Source organism: Thalassophryne amazonica, chromosome 6 (assembly GCF_902500255.1).
Source record: "Thalassophryne amazonica chromosome 6, fThaAma1.1, whole genome shotgun sequence".
NCBI lineage: Eukaryota > Metazoa > Chordata > Actinopteri > Batrachoidiformes > Batrachoididae > Thalassophryne > Thalassophryne amazonica.
Window position 1 is genome coordinate 4610445 of NC_047108.1, and position 21551 is coordinate 4631995.

The window sequence follows — 21551 nt, forward strand, 5'->3', positions numbered from 1 at the left end:
GGGCTCGCCTACCCACCTCACAGTATTGACATCCCACCACAAAATATTTTTGCAGAGATGGGGTTTGCAATCAAGATTTCCTGAAGTAATTGATACATAAACTGAAATCCGTGAAGTAATTAAACAGAAAGAAAATATATATCGTTAATAATATTCACATTTTGCGACTTGTGTTTTGCAAACCTGCATTCCCGTGGGATATTTTAATTCACGGTTTGCAGCAAAATTATTCATGGTTCACAGATATTCATGGTTTGCGTAAACTTTCATGAACAGTTTGCAGATAATTCACAATTTCAGCAGATTAACATTTTGAGGGTCAACAGAGTTTGGCACAGTATCTTAGCTGTTCCTTGGACTGCACTCTTCTGGACAGTCTCTGTCTGATAATGTGCCTAGAATCAGCTTGAGCCACTCTTCCTAGTTGGGGATTACAGCTCCTAGTGCTCCAATTACTACTGGGACACTTGGGACTTTACCTTCCACATCTGCTTCAGTTGCTCCTTCAGCCCTTGGTACTTCTCAATTTTCTCATGCTCCTCCTTTCTGATGTTGCTGTCAGCTGGGATTGCCACGTCAATCACAACTACGGACTTCTTTCCCTTGTGAGCTACCACTATGCCTGGTTGGTTGGCCAGGAGCTGCTTATCAGTCCCACAAGACCTTAGCCTTCTGTTCTCAACCACCTTTGGTGGCGTCTCCCATTGGGACTCGGGGACTGCTAATCCAGATGTTGTTGTTCGTAATTCCCAACACTTGGTTACACCTCTTGTCTCAACTTATAGCTTGCCACTATGTCCTGGACTGTCTCTGGGGCACATTTGCACAGCCTGGAACTTGGGTCCTATTGGCTGTATGGATCTGGTGTTTAAGGCTTGTTCTTGTGCTGCCATGATCAGAGCCTCTGTGCTGTCCTTTAGGCTGGCCACACAGATGTACTTAGGAGGTTTGACGTCATGATCCCCAAGCTAGTCGGATTCTAGCCACATCTGAGTTCAGACCTCAGCAAATGCCACTCAGATCTGGCTTAACCCAGGTGAGTGAAGACAGACAAAACAATCCGGCTTAAATCAGGTTTGCACTGTTCCAATACAGAAAAAAAACCTATCTAGGTCGAGCACGATTTGGGCTAAATCCAGCTCAAGATGGATTGCCAGCCCTAGTCTGAATGGGGTCTTAATCACCAAAGATCTCAAAACACCAACGAATGAAAGGTTGATTTGGGTAAAGTGATGGTATCAAAGATCCCACAGCAGATTTCTATGTACGAAAATGCAAAAACTCCTAATGAAGTACTCCACAAATGACTGAGCGAGTATTTCAGAAAAGTGGTGGTGAATGGAAGACAATATGAAAAAACAGAAACTTGTAACCAAACAACCTTTTGAGGCCTCAGTAAACTGTGATGGAGTTGAGGTTCTGCTGCAGTACAGAACTGTTAGTTGTAAATTAGTTTTCTGTATGTTTTGTGCAAACCTGTATTGTTTTAAACACACCTGCCGTGATGAGTAGTGAACACTGTGAATCCACGATCCTCTCACATAGAGATTCTGCAGAGAAACCTGCAAACTGCAATGAGCAGAAATGATTTAAAGGAGGACGAACAATTGTTCTCTTCGCATATGTAAGTAAATAAAAAAAAAATACCAACAAGAATGATTCAATATTTTTGGAAAAGTGTAATCACACATTCTGTGGTAGTATCTACATAATGGTCTTCAAAATTTAAGAGACAAACAGCCACTGAGGTGTAAAAGAATTTTCATTTCAAGGCGAGGTTGACTATAAAAATAAATGATAACCAAGTTTACTTACCACGATGGAATGCACAGCTCCAATACGAACACAAGCCAACATGGCGACCACCAGCTCAATCACCATGGGCATATAAATGGACACACGGTCACCCTTCTTCACTCCTGCAAGGACGAAGCAGACAGGTGACGCAGAGAGGCGATCTGTGAGTCAATTTCACAATAAAAGTCTCCAAGTCAAAATATCAAAAAACTGTGATAACTGACGCTGTTTCTCTTATGTTCTACCATTGGATCAATTTGGTCAAATAGCATTTTGGATCATCCTCTTTTTTAAATGAACTTTAGGTTTAAGTAGTGTTTCCATTCAAATGTTTTGGGTCCTAAATAACTCAAGAGCTCAAAACCCAAAGACAACCCATTTATCAAAAAAGGAGCAAGGTAAACAACACTGTTTACAGACAGCTACTATGGACGCCAGCATTTCATTATAAAGTTGCCGTTCAGGATGGACTGTACATCTCACCCTGTGTTTGCTGGGATTTGGGCTACAACAGTTCACCTCCTTCACAGTTCGGTACAAATCCCGACTTCAGGGTTGTGTACAGTTCAAATTACGACATTTTCGTCTCATGCTTCATCATACAGGTATAGCACAAAATGACTTTCTGCAATAATATCACTTGAAATGTTTAACAACTGGTTTGAGAGTCTACAGTTTCCACATCCTGAACATTCTGCCCGAAATTTACATCATCATATTAAAAGCAAACATCTGATCAGAATTCATAATCAGTGATGAGGATCTACAACTCCCCCTGGATGGGACATTAGTTTAATGTCTCTACCCAAGGCCAGTACCCAATCTTACAGCTGGATGTTCTGAGTCAATGTTGCAGACCTCACTTTTTATTTATTTATTTATTTTTAATATACAGTACATAGCAAACGGTTTGGTTCATGTAACATACTGTAGGTTTTCGGTTTCAGTTTGTTGTTCAACTTCTAGCTTTGGTAGCGCTCTGCACTGAGTTTAAGACGAACATCAAAGAGCATCAACCTACCCTGGGATTTTAAGACATTGGCGAACTGACAGACCCTCTGCAGCAACTCCCTGTAGGTCACCGTTAGCTCATCACCAGGCTCATTGCCTTCCCTGAAACAAAACAAACATTTAGCACCATACAACCTTCAGCCACCAATTCACCTTCTCAGTTTTGACAACTTAAAAAATTAATTAATTCTCCTTTCCATTAGAGAAATGTTTCTTTAGACACACACACACACAGACAATAGTAGTAAGTAAGCACACTTTTGACAGTGTGCATTTCACTCCATGCAGACACAACCCGGCAGACATCTCGGAGAGGTGCAGCATTTCATTATTCTATAATGCCTTTCCGTCAGAAACAAATCAATCAAAATTCTTTCAATGACACCTCACATACGGAATAAAATTTTTTTAAAAATCTGCTGCCCTTGCTCAAGAGCACATTACTTGTCGTACTGAGGGTGTAACCCATTCGCATTTAACATACTCATTCAGTATGGGTATTGTACCTCCAACCCTCTGGTCTGAAGGCTGCTTCTCCCACCTTTTTTTTTCCGCACTTCCCAAATATAGATACAGTATAGATAATGTATAAGTCAAGATGTCACTGTACATACATAAACTGAAATGTGTCCTCTGTATTTAATCTAGCCTAATTACATTCGGACTTGGACACAATCCAACCATGAGGAGCAGTGGGCTGCCACAGTCCAGCACACAGGGACAAGGTCCAGATCGAAACACTAGTGGCCGCTGGTGGTACTGACGTTTAAGAGGGCACAAGTTCACTTCTTCATGAAGGGGGATTTCCTGCAAGGCTGCACTACTACCTCAGTAGGTGTACCAAACAAGCTGGCAACTCAGTGCATATTTGTAGCCAAATACAGTAATATCTCTCTCTCTAATCTATCTATCTATCTATCTATCTATCTATGCCCCCTCCTGCCCCACCCCACTACAAAAGGAATAAGACCTTTGTATTTAGGTTTGTGCCAGCCTTTTGACTGATGCAGCTTCAGGTCAGTTGTAAAACTCAACTTCCCGTCTTTTCGCAACAGAGTATTTCTGAGGCTATATGAGGAACTAGACTACTTGCTTCCAAAAGTACAATTCAAGTTCATGTTACGCATTGAATTTTCTGTGTTTAGAACTTTGCTGCCAATGAACGGGCTGTGACGCCAGTGTGTCTCGTGATTATTAAATACAGCCATCCTCCTGAGGAAGCATCATTTAGGTTGTCCCTCAGCATCACGGTTTCCACACTGATATGCGAAGGAAGAAGTGGCGATTAGAAGAGAAGAAGAATGAGATGGGGACAAATGAATGAGAACCACAGTGGAAAAGAGCTTATAGCAAGAAGAAGCATTCTGTCAAGGAGATAAGAAGAAAAAAAAGGAGCACATTTAATAAATGAAGCTACACAAACAAGGAGAGCTTAAGAAAAAGGGACAAGTTACGGGGGGGAACAATCAGAAAGTATTAAAAAAAGTCATACAAGACATGCATGGGGAAACAAGTTTGAAGGAAAAACTTGAATGGGTAGACAAACAAGGTGATGGCCGGTCACTGTACCTGTGTGTATCTTGGCACACTGAGTTGATGTCGCCGACCCAACGGTCCCCCCCTAAAGATCCGCCCGCCCTTTCTTCACTGTGCATGCGTCATTCTGGAGCGTCAGCAGTATTTCACTGATTATTGCCTCATTTCTGCTTCAAACTGCACTCCAGTCATCATCTATCTATCTCGGCGAGATATCTGAAGCTTTTGTACAACAATCACTTCCACATAAATTCAGCATTATTTCATCATAAAAGACAGGAAGCAATCAGAGCGCAGCAGCCATGACAAGCTGCTCCTGCTGCGTTCACTGCACCTCCGTCATTTCAAGGTGTCACCGATTATCACCTCGTTTCTGCTTAAAACGGCCAGACAAGCTGCTGAGTGCACCACGCCAAACATTAATGAACAACAGCCGCATGACAGACCTTAAAAGTTTCATTGTTGATCAAACACATCAACACACAAACAAACACACACTAAAATAACAATGGAAAATAATTAAATGAATCAAAATAAAAAATAAAACCAGAATTCTTGTTCAGAATTTGTGCAAACATTTAGAATGTCTCGACAGCTCCCACAACATGACTAATAAAAAGGTGCTATGTTCAAACAGTACAAAACCACCCAATATAATATAAAAATGGAATATGAAAGCTGCAGTGTGCGTTTAACTCAAAGTCAGTCCCATTGACAGCAAATATTTTTTCAACAACATAAATGGTAATGGTGCTACAGCCAGTGAATATTTCCTACTTGTATTTGTAATGGCCCTTATAGAAGCAGAACGTGCAAACAAGACAACATAAAACTGTAATATAGCACTAAAATCTTATCCAAATCCAGTCTACCTGGATGCCTTATCAATCAATCAATCAATTTTTTTTTTTAATATAGAGCCAAATCACAACAAACAGTTGCCCCAAGGCGCTTTATATTGTAAGGCAAGGCCATACAATAATTATGTAAAACCCCAACGGTCAAACGACCCCCTGTGAGCAAGCACTTGGCTACAGTGGGAAGGAAAAACTCCCTTTTAACAGGAAGAAACCTCCAGCAGAACCAGGCTCAGGGAGGGGCAGTCTTCTGCTGGGACCGGTTGGGGCTGAGGGAGAGAAGCAGGAAAAAGACATGCTGTGGAGGGGAGCAGAGATCGATCACTAATGATTAAATGCAGAGTGGTGCATACAGAGCAAAAAGAGAAAGAAACAGTGCATCATGGGAACCCCCCAGCAGTCTACGTCTATAGCAGCATAACTAAGGGATGGTTCAGGGTCACCCGATCCAGCCCTAACTATAAGCTTTAGCAAAAAGGAAAGTTTTAAGCCTAATCTTAAAAGTAGAGAGGGTGTCTGTCTCCCTGATCTGAATTGGGAGCTGGTTCCACAGGAGAGGAGCCTGAAAGCTGAAGGTTCTGCCTCCCATTCTACTCTTACAAACCCTAGGAACTACAAGTAAGCCTGCAGTCTGAGAGGGAAGCGCTCTATTGGGGTGATATGGTACTACGAGGTCCCTAAGATAAGATGGGACCTGATTATTCAAAACCTTATAAGTAAGAAGAAGAATTTTAAATTCTATTCTAGAATTAACAGGAAGCCAATGAAGAGAGGCCAATATGGGTGAGATATGCTCTCTCCTTCTAGTCCCCGTTAGTACTCTAGCTGCAGCATTTTGAATTAACTGAAGGCTTTTTAGGGAACTTTTAGGACAACCTGATAATAATGAATTACAATAGTCCAGCCTAGAGGAAATAAATGCATGAATTAGTTTTTCAGCATCACTCTGAGACAAGACCTTTCTAATTTTAGAGATATTGCGTAAATGCAAAAAAGCAGTCCTACATATTTGTTTAATATGCGCTTTGAATGACATATCCTGATCAAAAATGACTCCAAGATTTCTCACAGTGTTACTAGAGGTCAGGGTAATGCCATCCAGAGTAAGGATCTGGTTAGACACCATGTTTCTAAGATTTGTGGGGCCAAGTACAATAACTTCAGTTTTATCTGAGTTTAAAAGCAGGAAATTAGAGGTCATCCATGTCTTTATGTCTGTAAGACAATCCTGCAGTTTAGCTAATTGGTGTGTGTCCTCTGGCTTCATGGATAGATAAAGCTGGGTATCATCTGCGTAACAATGAAAATTTAAGCAATACCGTCTAATAATACTGCCTAAGGGAAGCATGTATAAAGTGAATAAAATTGGTCCTAGCACAGAACCTTGTGGAACTCCATAATTAACTTTAGTCTGTGAAGAAGATTCCCCATTTACATGAACAAATTGTAATCTATTAGACAAATATGATTCAAACCACCGCAGCGCAGTGCCTTTAATACCTATGGCATGCTCTAATCTCTGTAATAAAATTTTATGGTCAACAGTATCAAAAAGCAGCACTGAGGTCTAACAGAACAAGCACAGAGATGAGTCCACTGTCCGAGGCCATAAGAAGATCATTTGTAACCTTCACTAATGCTGTTTCTGTACTATGATGAATTCTAAAACCTGACTGAAACTCTTCAAATAGACCATTCCTCTGCAGATGATCAGTTAGCTGTTTTACAACTACCCTTTCAAGAATTTTTGAGAGAAAAGGAAGGTTGGAGATTGGCCTATAATTAGCTAAGATAGCTGGGTCAAGTGATGGCTTTTTAAGTAATGGTTTAATTACTGCCACCTTAAAAGCCTGTGGTACATAGCCAACTAACAAAGATAGATTGATCATATTTAAGATCGAAGCATTAAATAATGGTAGGGCTTCCTTGAGCAGCCTGGTAGGAATGGGGTCTAATAAACATGTTGATGGTTTGGATGAAGTAATTAATGAAAATAACTCAGACAGAACAATCGGAAAAGAAAAAGTCTAACCAAATACCGGCATCACTGAAAGCAGCCAAAGATAACGATACGTCTTTGGGATGGTTATGAGTAATTTTTTCTCTAATAGTTAAAATTTTGTTAGCAAAGAAAGTCATGAATAGTGATGAGTAGAAAGATGTCCTAGCTTTACGGAGGGCTTTTTTATAGAGCAACAGACTCTTTTTCCAGGCTAAGTGAAGATCTTCTAAATTAGTGAGACGCCATTTCCTCTCCAACTTACGGGTTATCTGCTTTAAGCTACGAGTTTGTGAGTTATACCACGGAGTCAGGCACTTCTGATTTAAAGCTCTCTTTTTCAGAGGAGCTACAGCATCCAAAGTTGTCTTCAATGAGGATGTAAAACTATTGACGAGATACTCTATCTCACTTACAGAGTTTAGGGAGCTACTCTGCACTGTGTTGGTATATGGCATTAGAGAACATAAAGAAGGAATCATATCCTTAAACCTAGTTACAGCGCTTTCTGAAAGACTTCTACTGTAATGAAACTTATTCCCCACTGCTGGTAGTCCATCAGAGTAAATGTAAATGTTATTAAGAAATGATCAGACAGAAGGGAGTTTTCAGGGAATACTGTTAAGTCTTCTATTTCCATACCATAAGTCAGAACAAGATCTAAGATATGATTAAAGTGGTGGGTGGACTCATTTACATTTTGAGCAAAGCCAATAGAGTCTAATAATAGATTAAATGCAGTGTTGAGGCTGTCATTCTCAGCATCTGTGTGGATGTTAAAATCGCCCACTATAATTATCTTATCTGAGCTAAGCACTAAGTCAGACAAAAGGTCTGAAAATTCACAGAGAAACTCACAGTAACGACCAGGTGGACGATAGATAATAACAAATAAAACTGGTTTTTGGGGCTTCCAATTTGGATGGACAAGACTAAGAGTCAAGCTTTCAAATGAATTAAAGTTCTGTCTGGGTTTTTGATTAATTAATAAGCTGGAATGGAAGATTGCTGCTAATCCTCCGCCTCGGCCCGTGCTACGAGCATTCTCACAGTTAGTGTGACTCGGGGGTGTTGACTCATTTAAACTAACATATTCATCCTGCTGTAACCAGGTTTCTGTAAGGCAGAATAAATCAATATGTTGATCAATTATTATATCATTTACCAACAGGGACTTAGAAGAGAGAGACCTAATGTTTAATAGACCACATTTAACTGTTTTAGTCTGTGGTGCAGTTGAAGGTGCTATATTATTTTTTCTTTTTGAATTTTTATGCTTAAATAGATTTTTGCTGGTTAATGGTGGTCTGGGAGCAGACACCGTCTCTACGGGGATGGGGTAATGAGGGGATGGCAGGGGGAGAGAAGCTGCAGAGAGGTGTGTAAGACTACAACTCTGCTTCCTGGTCCCAACCCTGGATAGTCACGGTTTGGAGGATTTAAGAAAATTGGCCAGATTTCTAGAAATGAGAGCTGCTCCATCCAAAGTGGGATGGATGCCGTCTCTCCTAACAAGACCAGGTTTTCCCCAGAAGCTTTGCCAATTATCTATGAAGCCCACCTCATTTTTTGGACACCACTCAGACAGCCAGCAATTCAAGGAGAACATGCGGCTAAACATGTCACTCCCGGTCCGATTGGGGAGGGGCCCAGAGAAAACTACATATACTACAAACTTATAACAACAGCACAGGGGGCCTGTAATAGTTAGGTCCCTTCATCTGCTCCCTTGTTTTCACTTGGGGTCACCACAGCAGATCCAAGGAGTTATTACACTCAACAAAAATATAAACGCAACACTTTTGGTTTTGCTCCCATTTTGTATGAGATGAACTCAAAGATCTAAAACTTTTTCCACATACACAATATCACCATTTCCCTCAAATATTGTTCAGTGGCCTTTTATTGTAGACAGTCTAAGGCACACCTGTGCACTAATCATGGTGTCTAATCAGCATCTTGATATGGCACACCTGTGAGGTGGGATGGATTATCTCAGCAAATTATGGCTGCTCAAATTATCTCATTCCCATTCAGAGAAATGTTTTGTACCAGTGCAATCACATGTTCCTTCCTCTGCACTCCTACTTACATCATAACTAGTTTAAAAGCCCTGTGCAGTCAGGCAGCATTGTTCTCCCCTTTTGCATCATTAATATCAGGACACAGTTGACCCGAGGCAAATAACACAACCAGACAGGATAGGCAGAAAGGCTTTAAAGAATCCACTTACATCCAAAGATTTACAGAGAGGAAGAAAAGGAGAAAAGAAAAGATGAAGAGGGGTGGTGTGAAAGAGAAAAAAAAAACAAACATTAACAACATTTTCAAGGTCCAAGTCCTGTTAGAAGAGGCTTTTCATAAACTAAGTTACATGTGATCAAATGTCAAGAGAATGTATTTAGTTCCATGCACTTGAATCAGTTTTTTGTGATGTCAGGTTTTGTTTGCTTGTTTCTTCAACTTTTTGTGTTTCTGAATTCTTTTTCAGATAATTTTCACAGAACATTAGTTATCTGTGTCATGCATGTTATGTTATGCTTTTTAGCACTTGTTTTCCAACTGATAACTGGAACACAGGCAAACAGGCATAAAATTGGAACCTCCATCCAATTTTGATGGTGTAGGTAAATCTATAAAAGAAAAATGAGAGCGACTGAGGCACTTTTGACTGAGATATAACGCAAAAGGTACACCAAATAGGCTTTTCAATACTAAATTCAAATGTCTGCAAAATCCACAATCCCGATCAGATCCAGATCAAACTTTGTCAGACAATAAAGGATACCATCCTACATAATGCTTGCAAATATGGAACGATATATGATATATGAGGTCTGTCAATAAAGTATAGGTCCTTTTTATTTTTTTCAAAAACTATATGGCTGGCGCTTTGTTTGATCAAAATTTTTTCTAAATCTGTGAGGCACATCGAAGTGGACACGGTTCAAAAAATTAAGCTGGTTTTCGGTGAAAATCTTAACAGCTGATGAGAGATTTTGAGGTGATACTGTCGCTTTAAGGACTTCCCACGGAGCGAGACATCGCGCAGCACTCCCAGGTGCCGTCGTCAGCCTGTTTCAAGCTGAAAACCTCCACATTTCAGGCTCTATTGATCCAGGACATCGTGAGAGAACAGAGAAGTTTCAGAAGAAGTCGGTTTCAGCATTTTATCCAGATATTCCACTGTTAAAGGAGATTTTTTTAATGAAAGACGTGCGGGCGGATTGCAGCGTCGGCTCGCAGCCGCCGCGACGCTCCGCCACAGGAAAAACACCTCCGTTGGAAGCCTTAAGGACAAGTTGGAACATGTCCAGCTGTTAAACAATTTCTCATATACTCACTCCACTGAAAGCCATCAAAAGCTGCCTGGATTTTACAAATGGTTATCAACACGGAGGTGTTTTTCCTGTGCTGTCGCACCGCGAAGGCTGCGTCCCGACGCACGGATAATAAAAAAAGGAAAAATAAAAAGGACCTATACTTTATTGACAGCCCTCGTATAATGATATATGAAAAATTGTGGGTTCCAGGCTCTTCACAAACAGACAAACAACAAAACAGGGGTGAAAACATAACCTCCAAGTAAATGAAGCTGCCACAAACTACTCATAAAACAGTCTAACAACCCTTAAGTTCTTTTGCTCCGTTTGTACGGCATCACGTTTTTAAAGTGCAAGCACCGATTTGTAGCCTGCAAAGGTGAACACAAATATTTAATGGCTGCTGCAAAATATGTAAGGTTAAACATAAGTAAAAGTAAAATAAAGTCAATAACTTTGTTAAAAGTTATGTGTAACCCAGAACAAGTGACAAAGTTCTTAAATTAGCTCCCAATTTAATTAACCAACTATCAGGTAAAAATGAAGGAAACCCATGATGAAACCAAACACTGACCGACTAACTGGTACATGAACGAAGATAAACCAGTTTACAAATACAACACACAGCTCAAATCCCAAGCTAAGCATTATTAATAAATATCTGAGACAGAAAGTGACAAAAAGTGAAAATTAGTGAGAGAGCAGACTGAGGACAACACAGTTGCAAAGATCACAAACATATATATATACACAGAATTAATAACTCACTAAAATAAAAGTAATGCTACAGTAAATACTTAGGACAGTATTACTGTCATCTGCCTATAAGCTGTTGATTATTTTCTTAAAATAACTGTTTAGCTTATAAAATGTCACAACAGTCACATGCTGACATTCACAAAGAAACCAGTGGCAGGAAAGTCTCAAACATTACAAAATTGGATCCAATACAACTGATGTGAGGTCAGGTGAAGACTGGGAGAGCTTATGGGGTAATGACACGTTTGACAACACCGACACCTTTGCAGGTGAACAAAAGTCCAACACTCAGATAAGGGTTACCACTTGTATTGTGTGGAAGGTTAGCTGTGGCGTTTTGGCTATGTGGTGCATTTCTCTGTGTTTGATTGAGCACACAGGTGCCTCAGTGTTTCGAACCACAGTGGCTGGAAAAGGTCAAGGACGCACTAAAGTTTCACCTGTCTGCAGCAGATAAATGGTTACTTTTGAGAAGTGGGGAAGGACCGGTGTCGCGGACTGAACGGTCCCCCCTAAAAATTGGTCCGCCCTGCCTTCACTGCGCATGCACCGTTAGTAGGGATCAGCGAGTACACCACTATCTGTATCTGTTCACCCATCTAAATTATCTGTATCCGCATCCGTACTCATAGTGGGCGGGGTCTAAGCCAGAAGTGGGCGTGGTTTAACCCGAAATGGCTCTGGCTTAAATCAGTATTAATCAGTTTTAAGTCTGAAATTGATATGGATTGATCAGAACTTGCTATATTTATTGTTTATTTGAAAACCATTTACAGAACAGCCTCAAAATTGAGATTCAAATCAATGTTTTTGATCACAAAAATAAGAGAACTATTTGCAGAACAAGTTTTTATAAGCTCAGAGCATGAATGTTCTTAAGTGCATGAACGAACAACAGAACAGCCTCAGAACTGACATTCAATGTAGTAGGAAATTATGAACTACTAAGTATCCATGAACAAGAGATGTCATACTCAACAACTTTTTTTTTAATTTTATGATCAAACCGTGATTTTTTTTTTTCAATTATTTATTTTTATTACCTAATGTTCTTGGCAATTTTTTTTTTCCACACAAAGTTAAACAATATTGATTAAGGTGTGTGTGTGTATGTACAGTAGTGTTCAGAATAATAGTAGTGCTATGTGACTAAAAAGATTAATCCAGGTTTTGAGTATATTTCTTATTGTTACATGGGAAACAAGGTACCAGTAGATTCAGTAGATTCTCACAAATCCAACAAGACCAAGCATTCATGATATGCACACTCTTAAGGCTATGAAATTGGGCTATTAGTAGGACTGCAGCTGTCGATTATTTTAGTAATCAAGTATTCTTTCGATTATTCTGGCGATTAATCGAGTAATCGGATAAAAAGTGCTTTTGCATTTTTAAACATCAATAGTCCAGGGCTCTCCCTAAGCAATGGCACAATGTCACTGCGTCAAAGTGTTGGCATTTTGCTGAAATGGCGATGGGATGTGGCATTCTGTTTTGTTTTCTCCAACTTGTAAAATTTAGCCATTTTTATGTTTTTTTTTTTTTTTTTTATAAAAGGTTGATGGACTGGGTCCCTGTGTGATTTTTTTCCCCATCTTTCTCTGCAATTCAGCAGATGCATTTCAGCTGGAGGTTGAACATGCAGCCTCGTTGTCAGTTTTTTTTTTTGTATTATTTTATTTAAGTTAACATGTTTGTGAAGTGTTGTGTGTTGCCCAAAAAAGCAAAAATTAAAAAGTCAAACACTCAGTGTGAGTCTGAGGAACAGAGCTGTGACTCGACCGGTCTGACAGCCCCTCACACTGGGCAGAGAGAGACAGCAGCCAGCCACCGGGTCAATAGTCCCTCCGTGCAGACCGTGTGTTTTTTAAAAATAGACAAACACACTGCTTCGCTTTAAATGCACAGGAAGTCTATTTCAGATGATCAGTGTGGACCATCTTTCTCTTAAAGGGCTTTATTTTACTCTGTGTGTCACATAGGAAAGCGGTACCTATCGTTGCTAATTTGATTAGCTGTTATGCGCCAGTCTTCTGTTTTTTTTTCCCCCTGCGGACGTTGCAGCGCCACACACAGGCCTGGCATATGTACTACAACGTTAAACGAAGGTTCAAGGCACAGAATTTGCCTCTAACATTTTTTGTAATGGAATTATTCGAGTTACTCGACTAATCGTTTCAGCCCTAGCTATTAGTAAAAAAGTAGAAAAGGGGGTGTTCACAATAACAGTAGCATCTGCTGTTGACGCTACAAACTCAAAACTATTATGTTCAAACTGCTTTTTTAGCAATCCTGTGAATCACTAAACTAGTATTTAGTTGTATAACCACAGTTTTTCATGATTTCTTCACATCTGCGAGGCATTAATTTTGCAGGTTTGGAACCAAGATTTTGCTCGTTTACTAGTGTGCTTGGGGTCACTGTCTTGTTGAAACAACCATTTCAAGGGCATGTCCTCTTCAGCATAAGGCAACATGACCTCTTCAAGTATTTTGACATATCCAAACAGATCCATGATACCTTGTATGCGATATATAGGCCCAACACCATAGTAGGAGAAACCTGCCCATATCATGATGCTTGCACCACCATGCTTCACTGTCTTCACTGTAAACTCTGGCTTGAATTCAGAGTTTGGGGGTCGTCTCACAAACTGTCTGCGGCCCTTGGACCCAAAAAGAACAATTTTACTCTCATCAGTCCACAAAATATTCCTCCATTTCTCTTTAGGCCAGTTGATGTGTTCTTTGGCAAATTGTAACCTCTTCTGCACATGTCTTTTATTTAACAGAGGGACTTTGCGGAGGATTCTTGCAAATAAATTAGCTTCACACAGGTGTCTTCTAACTGTCACAGCACTTACAGGTAACTCCAGACTGTCTTTGATCATCCTGGAGCTGATCAATGGGTGAGCCCTTGCCATTCTGGTTACTCTTCTATCTATTTTGATGGTTGTTTTCTGTTTTCTTCCATGCGTCTCTGTTTTTTTTGGTCCATTTTAAAGCACTGGAGATCATTGTAGATGAACAGCCTATAATTTTTTGCACCTGCGTATAAGTTTTCCCCTCTCCAATCAACTTTTTAATCAAACTACGCTGTTCTTCTGAACAATGTCTTGAATGTCCCATTTTCCTCAGGTTTTCAAAGAGTAAAGCATGTTCAACAGCTGCTGGCTTCATCCTTAAATAGGGGACACCTGATTCACACCTGCTTGTTCCACAAAACTGACAAACTCACTGACTGAATGCCACACTACTATTATTGTGAACGCCCCCTTTTCTACTTTTTAATAGCCCAATTTCATAGCCTTAAGAGTGTGCATATCATGAATGCTTGGTCTTGTTGGATTTGTGAGAATCTACTGAATCTACTGGTACCTTGTTTCCCATGTAATAATAAGAAATATACTCAAAACCTGGATTAATCTTGTTAGTCACATAGCACTACTATTATTCTGAACACTACTGTATGTGTCTGTGTGTGCATGGGTGTGTAACTGAGGGAGAATGAGGTTGTTCGACTGACCAATTTATTTTGTGAGAAATGTTAATATACGAGGTCTGTCCGTAAAGTAACGGTCCTTTTTATTTTTTCAAAAACTATATGGATTTCATTCATATGTTTTTACGTCAGACATGCTTGAACCCTCGTGCGCATGCGTGAGTTTTTCCATGCCTGTCGGTGACGTCATTCGCCTGTGAGCACTCCTTGTGGGAGGAGTCGTCCAGCCCCTCGTCGGAATTCCTTTGTCTGAGAAGTTGCTGAGAGACTGGCGCTTTGTTTGATCAAAATGTTTTCTAAACCTGTGAGACACATCGAAGTGGACATGGTTCGAAAAATTAAGCTGGTTTTCAGTGAAAATTTTAACAGCTGATGAGAGATTTTGAGGTGATTCTGTCGCTTTAAGGACTTTTCACGGTGCGAGACGTCGCGCAGCGCTCTCAGGCGGCGTCATCAGCCTGTTTCAAGCTTAAAACCTCCACATTTCAGGCTCTGTTGATCCAGGACGTCGTGAGAGAACAGAGAAGTTTCAGAAGAAGTCGGTTTCAGCATTTTATCCGGATATTCCACTGTTAAAGGAGATTTTTTTTAATGAAAGACGCCTGAGAGCGCTGCGCGACGTCTCGCACCGTGAAAAGTCCTTAAAGCGACAGAATCACCTCAAAATCTCTCATCAGCTGTTAAAATTTTCACTGAAAACCAGCTTAATTTTTCGAACCATGTCCACTTCGATGTGTCTCACAGGTTTAGAAAACATTTTGATCAAACAAAGCGCCAGTCTCTCAGCAACTTCTCAGACAAAGGAATTCCGACGAGGGGCTGGACGACTCCTCCCACAAGGAGTGCTCACAGGCGAATGACGTCACCGACAGGCGTGGAAAAACTCACGCATGCGCACGAGGGTTCAAGCATGTCTGACGTAAAAACATATGAATGAAATCCATATAGTTTTTGAAAAAAATAAAAAGGACCTATACTTTACGGACAGCCCTCGTAGGCTACTTTGTGTGTTCAGCTACAGAGAGGAAAATAAGTATTTGAACACCCTGCGATTTTGCAAGTTCTCCCACTTAGAAATCATGGAGGGGTCTGAAATGTTCATCTTATGTGCATATCCACTGTGAGAGACATAATCTAAAAAAAAAATAAAAAAATAAAAAAATCCAGAAATCACAAGTTTGTTTTTTTTTGTTTTTTTTTATATATATATAATTTATTTGTATGTTAATGCTGCAAATAAGCATTTGATCTCCTCCCAACCAGCAAGAATTCTGGCTCACACAGACCTGTTAATTTTTCTTTAAGAAGCCCTCTTATTCTGCACTCTTTACCTGTATTAACTGCACCTGTTTGAACTTGTTACCTGTATAAAACACACCTGTTTACACACTCAATCAATCACACTCCAACCTGTCCACCATAGCCAAGACCAAAGACCTGTCTAAGGACACCAGGGACAAAACTGTAGACCTGCACACAACAGGCAAGCAGCTTGGTAGAAGACAACAACTGTTATGATTATTTATTATAAAGTGGAAGAAACACAAGATGACTGTCAATCTCCCTCAGTCTGGGATTCCATGCAAGATCTCACTTTGTGGGATAACGATGATTCTGAGAAAGCACAGAACTACACAGGAGGACCTGGTCAATGACCTGAAGAGAGCTGGGACCAGAGTCACAAAGATTACATTAGTAACACATGATGCTGTCATGGTTTAAAATGTCCAGGCCCTGTCTGAAGTTCACCAGTGACCATCTGGATGATCCAGAGGAGGCATGGGAGAAGGTCATGTGGTCAAATGAGACCAGAATAGAGCATTTTGGAATCAACTCCACTTACCATGTTTAGAGGATGAGAACAACCCCAAGAAAACCATCCCAACCATGAAGCATGGGGAGTGAAAACATCATACTCTGGGGGCGCTCTTCTGCAAAGGGGACAGGGACAACTGCACCATATTGAAGGGAGGATGGATGGGGTCATGTATTGCGAGATTTTGGCAAACAACCTCCTTCCCTCAGTAAGAGCATTGAAGATGGGTCATGGCTGGGTCTTCCAGCATGACAATGACCCCAAACACACAGCCAGGGCAGCTAAGGAGGGGCTCCGTAAGAAGTATTTCAAGGTCCTGGAGTGGCCTGGCCAGTCTCCAGACCTGAACTCAATAGAAAATCTTTGGAGGGAGCTGAAACTCCAAACCTGAAAGAGAAGATCTGTATGGAGGAGTGGACCAAAATCCCTGCTACAGTGTGTGCAAACTTGGTGAAAAACTACAGGAAACGTTTGACCTCTGTAATTGCAAACAAAGGCTACTGTACCAAATATTAATGTTGATTTTCACAGGTGTTCAAATACTTATTTGCAGCAGTAACATACAAATAAATTATTTAAAAAAAAATCATACACTGTGATTTCCGGATTTTTTTTTTTTTTTTAAGATTATGTCTCACAGTGGACATGCACCTAAGATGAAAATTTCAGACCCCTCCATGATTTCTAAGTGGGAGAACTTAGGGTCTTCAAATACTTATTTTCCTCACTGTATGTGTGTGTATCTGTGTAAGAGGTCTGTAAGACTGTTTATTTTTAATGATCTGTGTGAACTTGGTGATTTATTCAAACATCCAGTGATGGCAAACAGGGAAATAATATGTCAGCCTTGTTCACTGTATTCTTCTCAAAAGCACCGCATTCAGTAGGAGCAAAGTTTTCCAACTGACTTTATATCACATAACCAGAAGAGCAAGCGGTTAAAAAAATAAAGTAATAAATAAATAACCCGACCGGAGTGGAGGTAGTGACCGACGTGACATGAGCCATTTTCAGCTGTCTTGTCAAAAGCACCACGTACTGACAGAGGAACATGAGGCAGAATCCAGCCAAGCACACAGCGAAAGATCCTGTGTGTATGTGTTTGAGAAGCTGCAGAGAGACGCGTCTGTGTAGGGAGGGGCGGGCGCTGTGTGTGACTGGCCAATTACAGAGCATGAAGACAGTTCGCCAATGAGAATTTTCCTTCAACACGAGCACAGATATTGATGAGTTTTATTCGGATCATGCTTGTGCTCGTCAAAAATTCTTTATCCGTACCGGATACTCGTTTCAGACGTCTGAAACGAGTATCCGGCTCAACCCTGTTAGCCACGGTTCACCGATTATCATCTCGTTTCTGCTTCAAACTGCACTCCAGTCATCATCTATCTCAGCGACAGATATCTAAAACTTTTGTACAATCATTTCCACATAAATTCAGCATTGTTTCATCATAAAAGACGGATGAAGCGATCAGAGCCTCGTTTCTGCTTCAAACTGACTTCAGAATAATTTAAGAGGTTTTACCTTGTCAGCTGATGTTTAATAATCCCATAAATCCATTTGATCTCTTTGGGTGAAGAGAGTCCGTCTCAAGATGAGCTACTGAGCTTCAAAATTACGCATGCTCAGTGGAGGCAGGGCGGACCAGTTTTAGGGGGGGAACCATTCGGTCTGCGACACTGGTTTTCTGCCTATGTGGTTGCCAATCAAGACTAGGGATGGGTTTCAAGAACAGGTTCCTTTCGGGTATCGTTAAGAAATGATTCGATCCACCGACATCAATAAGCTTTGTGCTTAACGATTCTGTCATCGGTCCTTTAGAGTGGCCGTTGTTTTGGGGGGTGTTTGTCAGGAAAATGATCATTTCTCTACAATGATTACAGACCCTGCAGCGGGTCCTTAATTAACTTTTCTGCAGCGCGGCTTTGCTTTGAACCTTGAACCAATTGAAGCAGTGGTTCGCAGACTGAAGCAATGCTTCGATCGATTGCTTCGTTTATTTCTTTCTTTCGCTTAATTTTCCCCCGCTAAAACCCTAAAGAGCATACGTCTGTGAGTATTATTTACCTTTTCTATGTTAAACCGACCTGTTATAGTCTTCTGAAACAGCTGATAGATGCGTTAGCATGTCTATGGCTATGGCTATGTCTATGTCAATGTTAAAAGTTAGCATTAAACAGTTGCAGCCGTCATCACGTTCGGGTGCATTTGTTTTCAAATTGTAATATTCCTTAACTTTATTTTTGCTTATATATTAATAATCTAATGATTATTATATACAATTTTAGAGAAAGAGACAAAAAGAACCTGAATAGAAACACAACAGAAAATATATAATAGCAACTAACAATGAACATAAATAAATACATACAGAAATACATAAGTGTTTCCTGTGAACACCTAGTGACTCTCACACCTCCATTTAATCTCTGTCTTATTTAAGTTTAATGACAGTTTGTTTCGGTCAAACCATATTTTCAGTTTGTTAATTTCTTCAGTGATTTCCTCCAGAACTATCTGACAAAGTAGAAAACTGCTGCATCCTAGAAAGAGCAGCATACTACTGGAATAAATATGAATAAGGAAAGTCGTATTTTTTTTTCTCACCTAAATGGATGCTGCACTCACTCCAGTTTATTGTCTGGAATAGTCCCAGATTGCATTTCAGAGCCTCTAGAATTGAAACATTTTCGTGCAGGTGGTGTTAGGGGGTAATTTTGGGTTTCAGCTTTTTTTGTTTTTCACCACTTTCATCCCTGAATATGAGTTGTGATTCACTTTTGTGCGGATTAAAGTTACTAACTGGGACTCCTGTCTCGTTGCGAGAAAGAAATGAGAATCGTCCTCCGTTCTGTTCACACAGCTCCAAATGTTGCACGGCTCTCTGACAAGTCAAGATAGAACGATAGAATCCAGTCTGAATTAATAACGTCAAAGCGAAACACCGTTTTGTTTATTTTTATTTATGTCCAGAGATCAAGGATACAGTGACTAATTTCATATTTATTTACTTTAAGACTCACGGAAATACATAGAAAACCTGTAAAGCCTACTTTTAGTACAAAATTCACAAGGTATCGATAAGGGAATCGATAAGGAATCGGATCGATAAGCAGAATCGATAATGGCATCGATATCGTTAAAATCTTATCAATACCCATCCCTAATCAAGACACAGGGATGCTTAAGTAGTGTGGTGAATGTGGTGACACATTACACCAGCACATCCTCCCCGGGGCTGACTAAAAAAGACTGCTGTGACGTTAAGGAGACTATCAACGTTCATGTTAGCTCGATGTATTCAAACAGAAAAAATACCATGTAAAGTAAAAAACTGAGCTTTCATGGGGAAGAACAGGTTAAAAAATGAAGCATAAATCTTAATTTCCTCTTGGCTTGTAGGTTTTGTGAGTAAATGATAAATGGACTGCATTTATATAGCGCTTTTCCATCTGCATCAGATGCTCAAAGCGCTTTACAAATAATTCCTCACATTCACCCCGATGTCAGGGTGCTTCCATACAAGGTACTCACGACAAACTGAAAGCAACTAGGGGTTTAAGGACCTTGCCCAAGGGCCCTTAGTGATTTTCCGGTCAGGGTGGAATTTGAACAGAGGATCCTCTGGTCTCAAGCCCAACACTTTAACCACAAGACCGTCACCTGTCCTGAGTCCTGCATGTTTTCTGCCAGAAAAATGAACTGCAGCTTGCACAGTGTCCAGATATACACTTTAAAGGGGATATACTAACCAGTAGAAGGCCACCTTGTCGCTGAGTTTCTTCTGGTAGACACTGAGATCCAGGAGGTTGTAGCAGATGTTGGTGGAAGCTCCCTCCATACATTTAATAAAGATCTCTCCTTTGGTCACATCAAAGTTGTAGGTGAGGAAAGGGCCCCTGTGTTTTGTCTTCCAAAAGAAGTCTTTAGCAATGTCTCCCCAGAACTCTGAAAGGCAGAACATGAAATATTTAGAAAAAAGATACAGCAGTAATTCTAATTCTAAATTCCATTCTCCATTTCACAAGCCGTAAGTAATTTGACAAGCTAAATATGGGGACTGTTGTTAATAAAAATCATCACTTTTATAGCCACTTTTCTTTAGATGGACATTAAATTTCCAATAAGTCTAGGACTTCATTTACATCAATCACAAACAGTTGGTACTGTCTGGCAAATCTGTTTGGAGTGAGCAAAAACTGACTGACCACGCAAAAAGAAATCAACTGAGAGAAGCCACCAAGACAATTCTGAAGGCCTAACAAGGTTCTGTGGCTGTGATTGGAGAAACATCACATAACTTTTGTCTGTTGCATCACCAGCATACAAGTGCACTGAAGCTAAGCGAAACTGTGCTGAAGTGGTAATGATAGAAAATCTTTTCTCCAGTGATGTTTTCTGGATTAGGCTGAGAACTTTCTCAAGTACCCACATGCATGTTTTAATTTCACAGTATGAAAGCATTTTGTTTCATCATTGCTGTTCAGTTACCTTGGACATTTTGCTTTTCTCCCTTTATATAGCACCCCTTGGGCACATACTGCGGCGTTTTGGGATTTCCTTTCATTGCCATGCTGATGATATGACCCCGCGCCGCTAACTGATCTGACAGAGCAAAGTGCCGCAGAGCGACTTTTCTTCACTAAAACGCACAGGTAAGAGCTTATATTACACTCTGTGTGTGTGTGTGTGTGTGTGTGTGTGTGTGTGTGTGTGTGTGTGTGTGTGTGTGTGTGCAGGGCTCACAACATCACTAGCCCGACGTCACGGGGCTATGTACTTTTTTTACTTGGGCTACTAAAACTTGGGCTACTCTCTCGCGCTCTCACTCGATCTCTCGCTCTCTCTCTCTCACCTGCTCTCTCTCCTGCTCGCTCTCTCTCTCTCTCTCTCACCTGCTCTCTCTCCTGCTCGCTCGCTCTCTCTCTCTCTCACCTGCTCTCCTGCTC

General features: G+C 40.5%; 1 protein-coding gene across 1 annotated transcript in view; it reads right to left on the minus strand.

The window, feature by feature from the left end:
• Positions 1-21551, minus strand: part of LOC117513133 (acetyl-coenzyme A synthetase, cytoplasmic-like) — a 75180-nt gene that overhangs the window by 49492 nt on the left and 4137 nt on the right. The window contains 4 exon segments of the mRNA XM_034173467.1: positions 1497-1569; positions 1816-1919; positions 2819-2910; positions 20355-20550. Coding sequence (XP_034029358.1) covers positions 1497-1569; positions 1816-1919; positions 2819-2910; positions 20355-20550 — 465 coding nt within the window.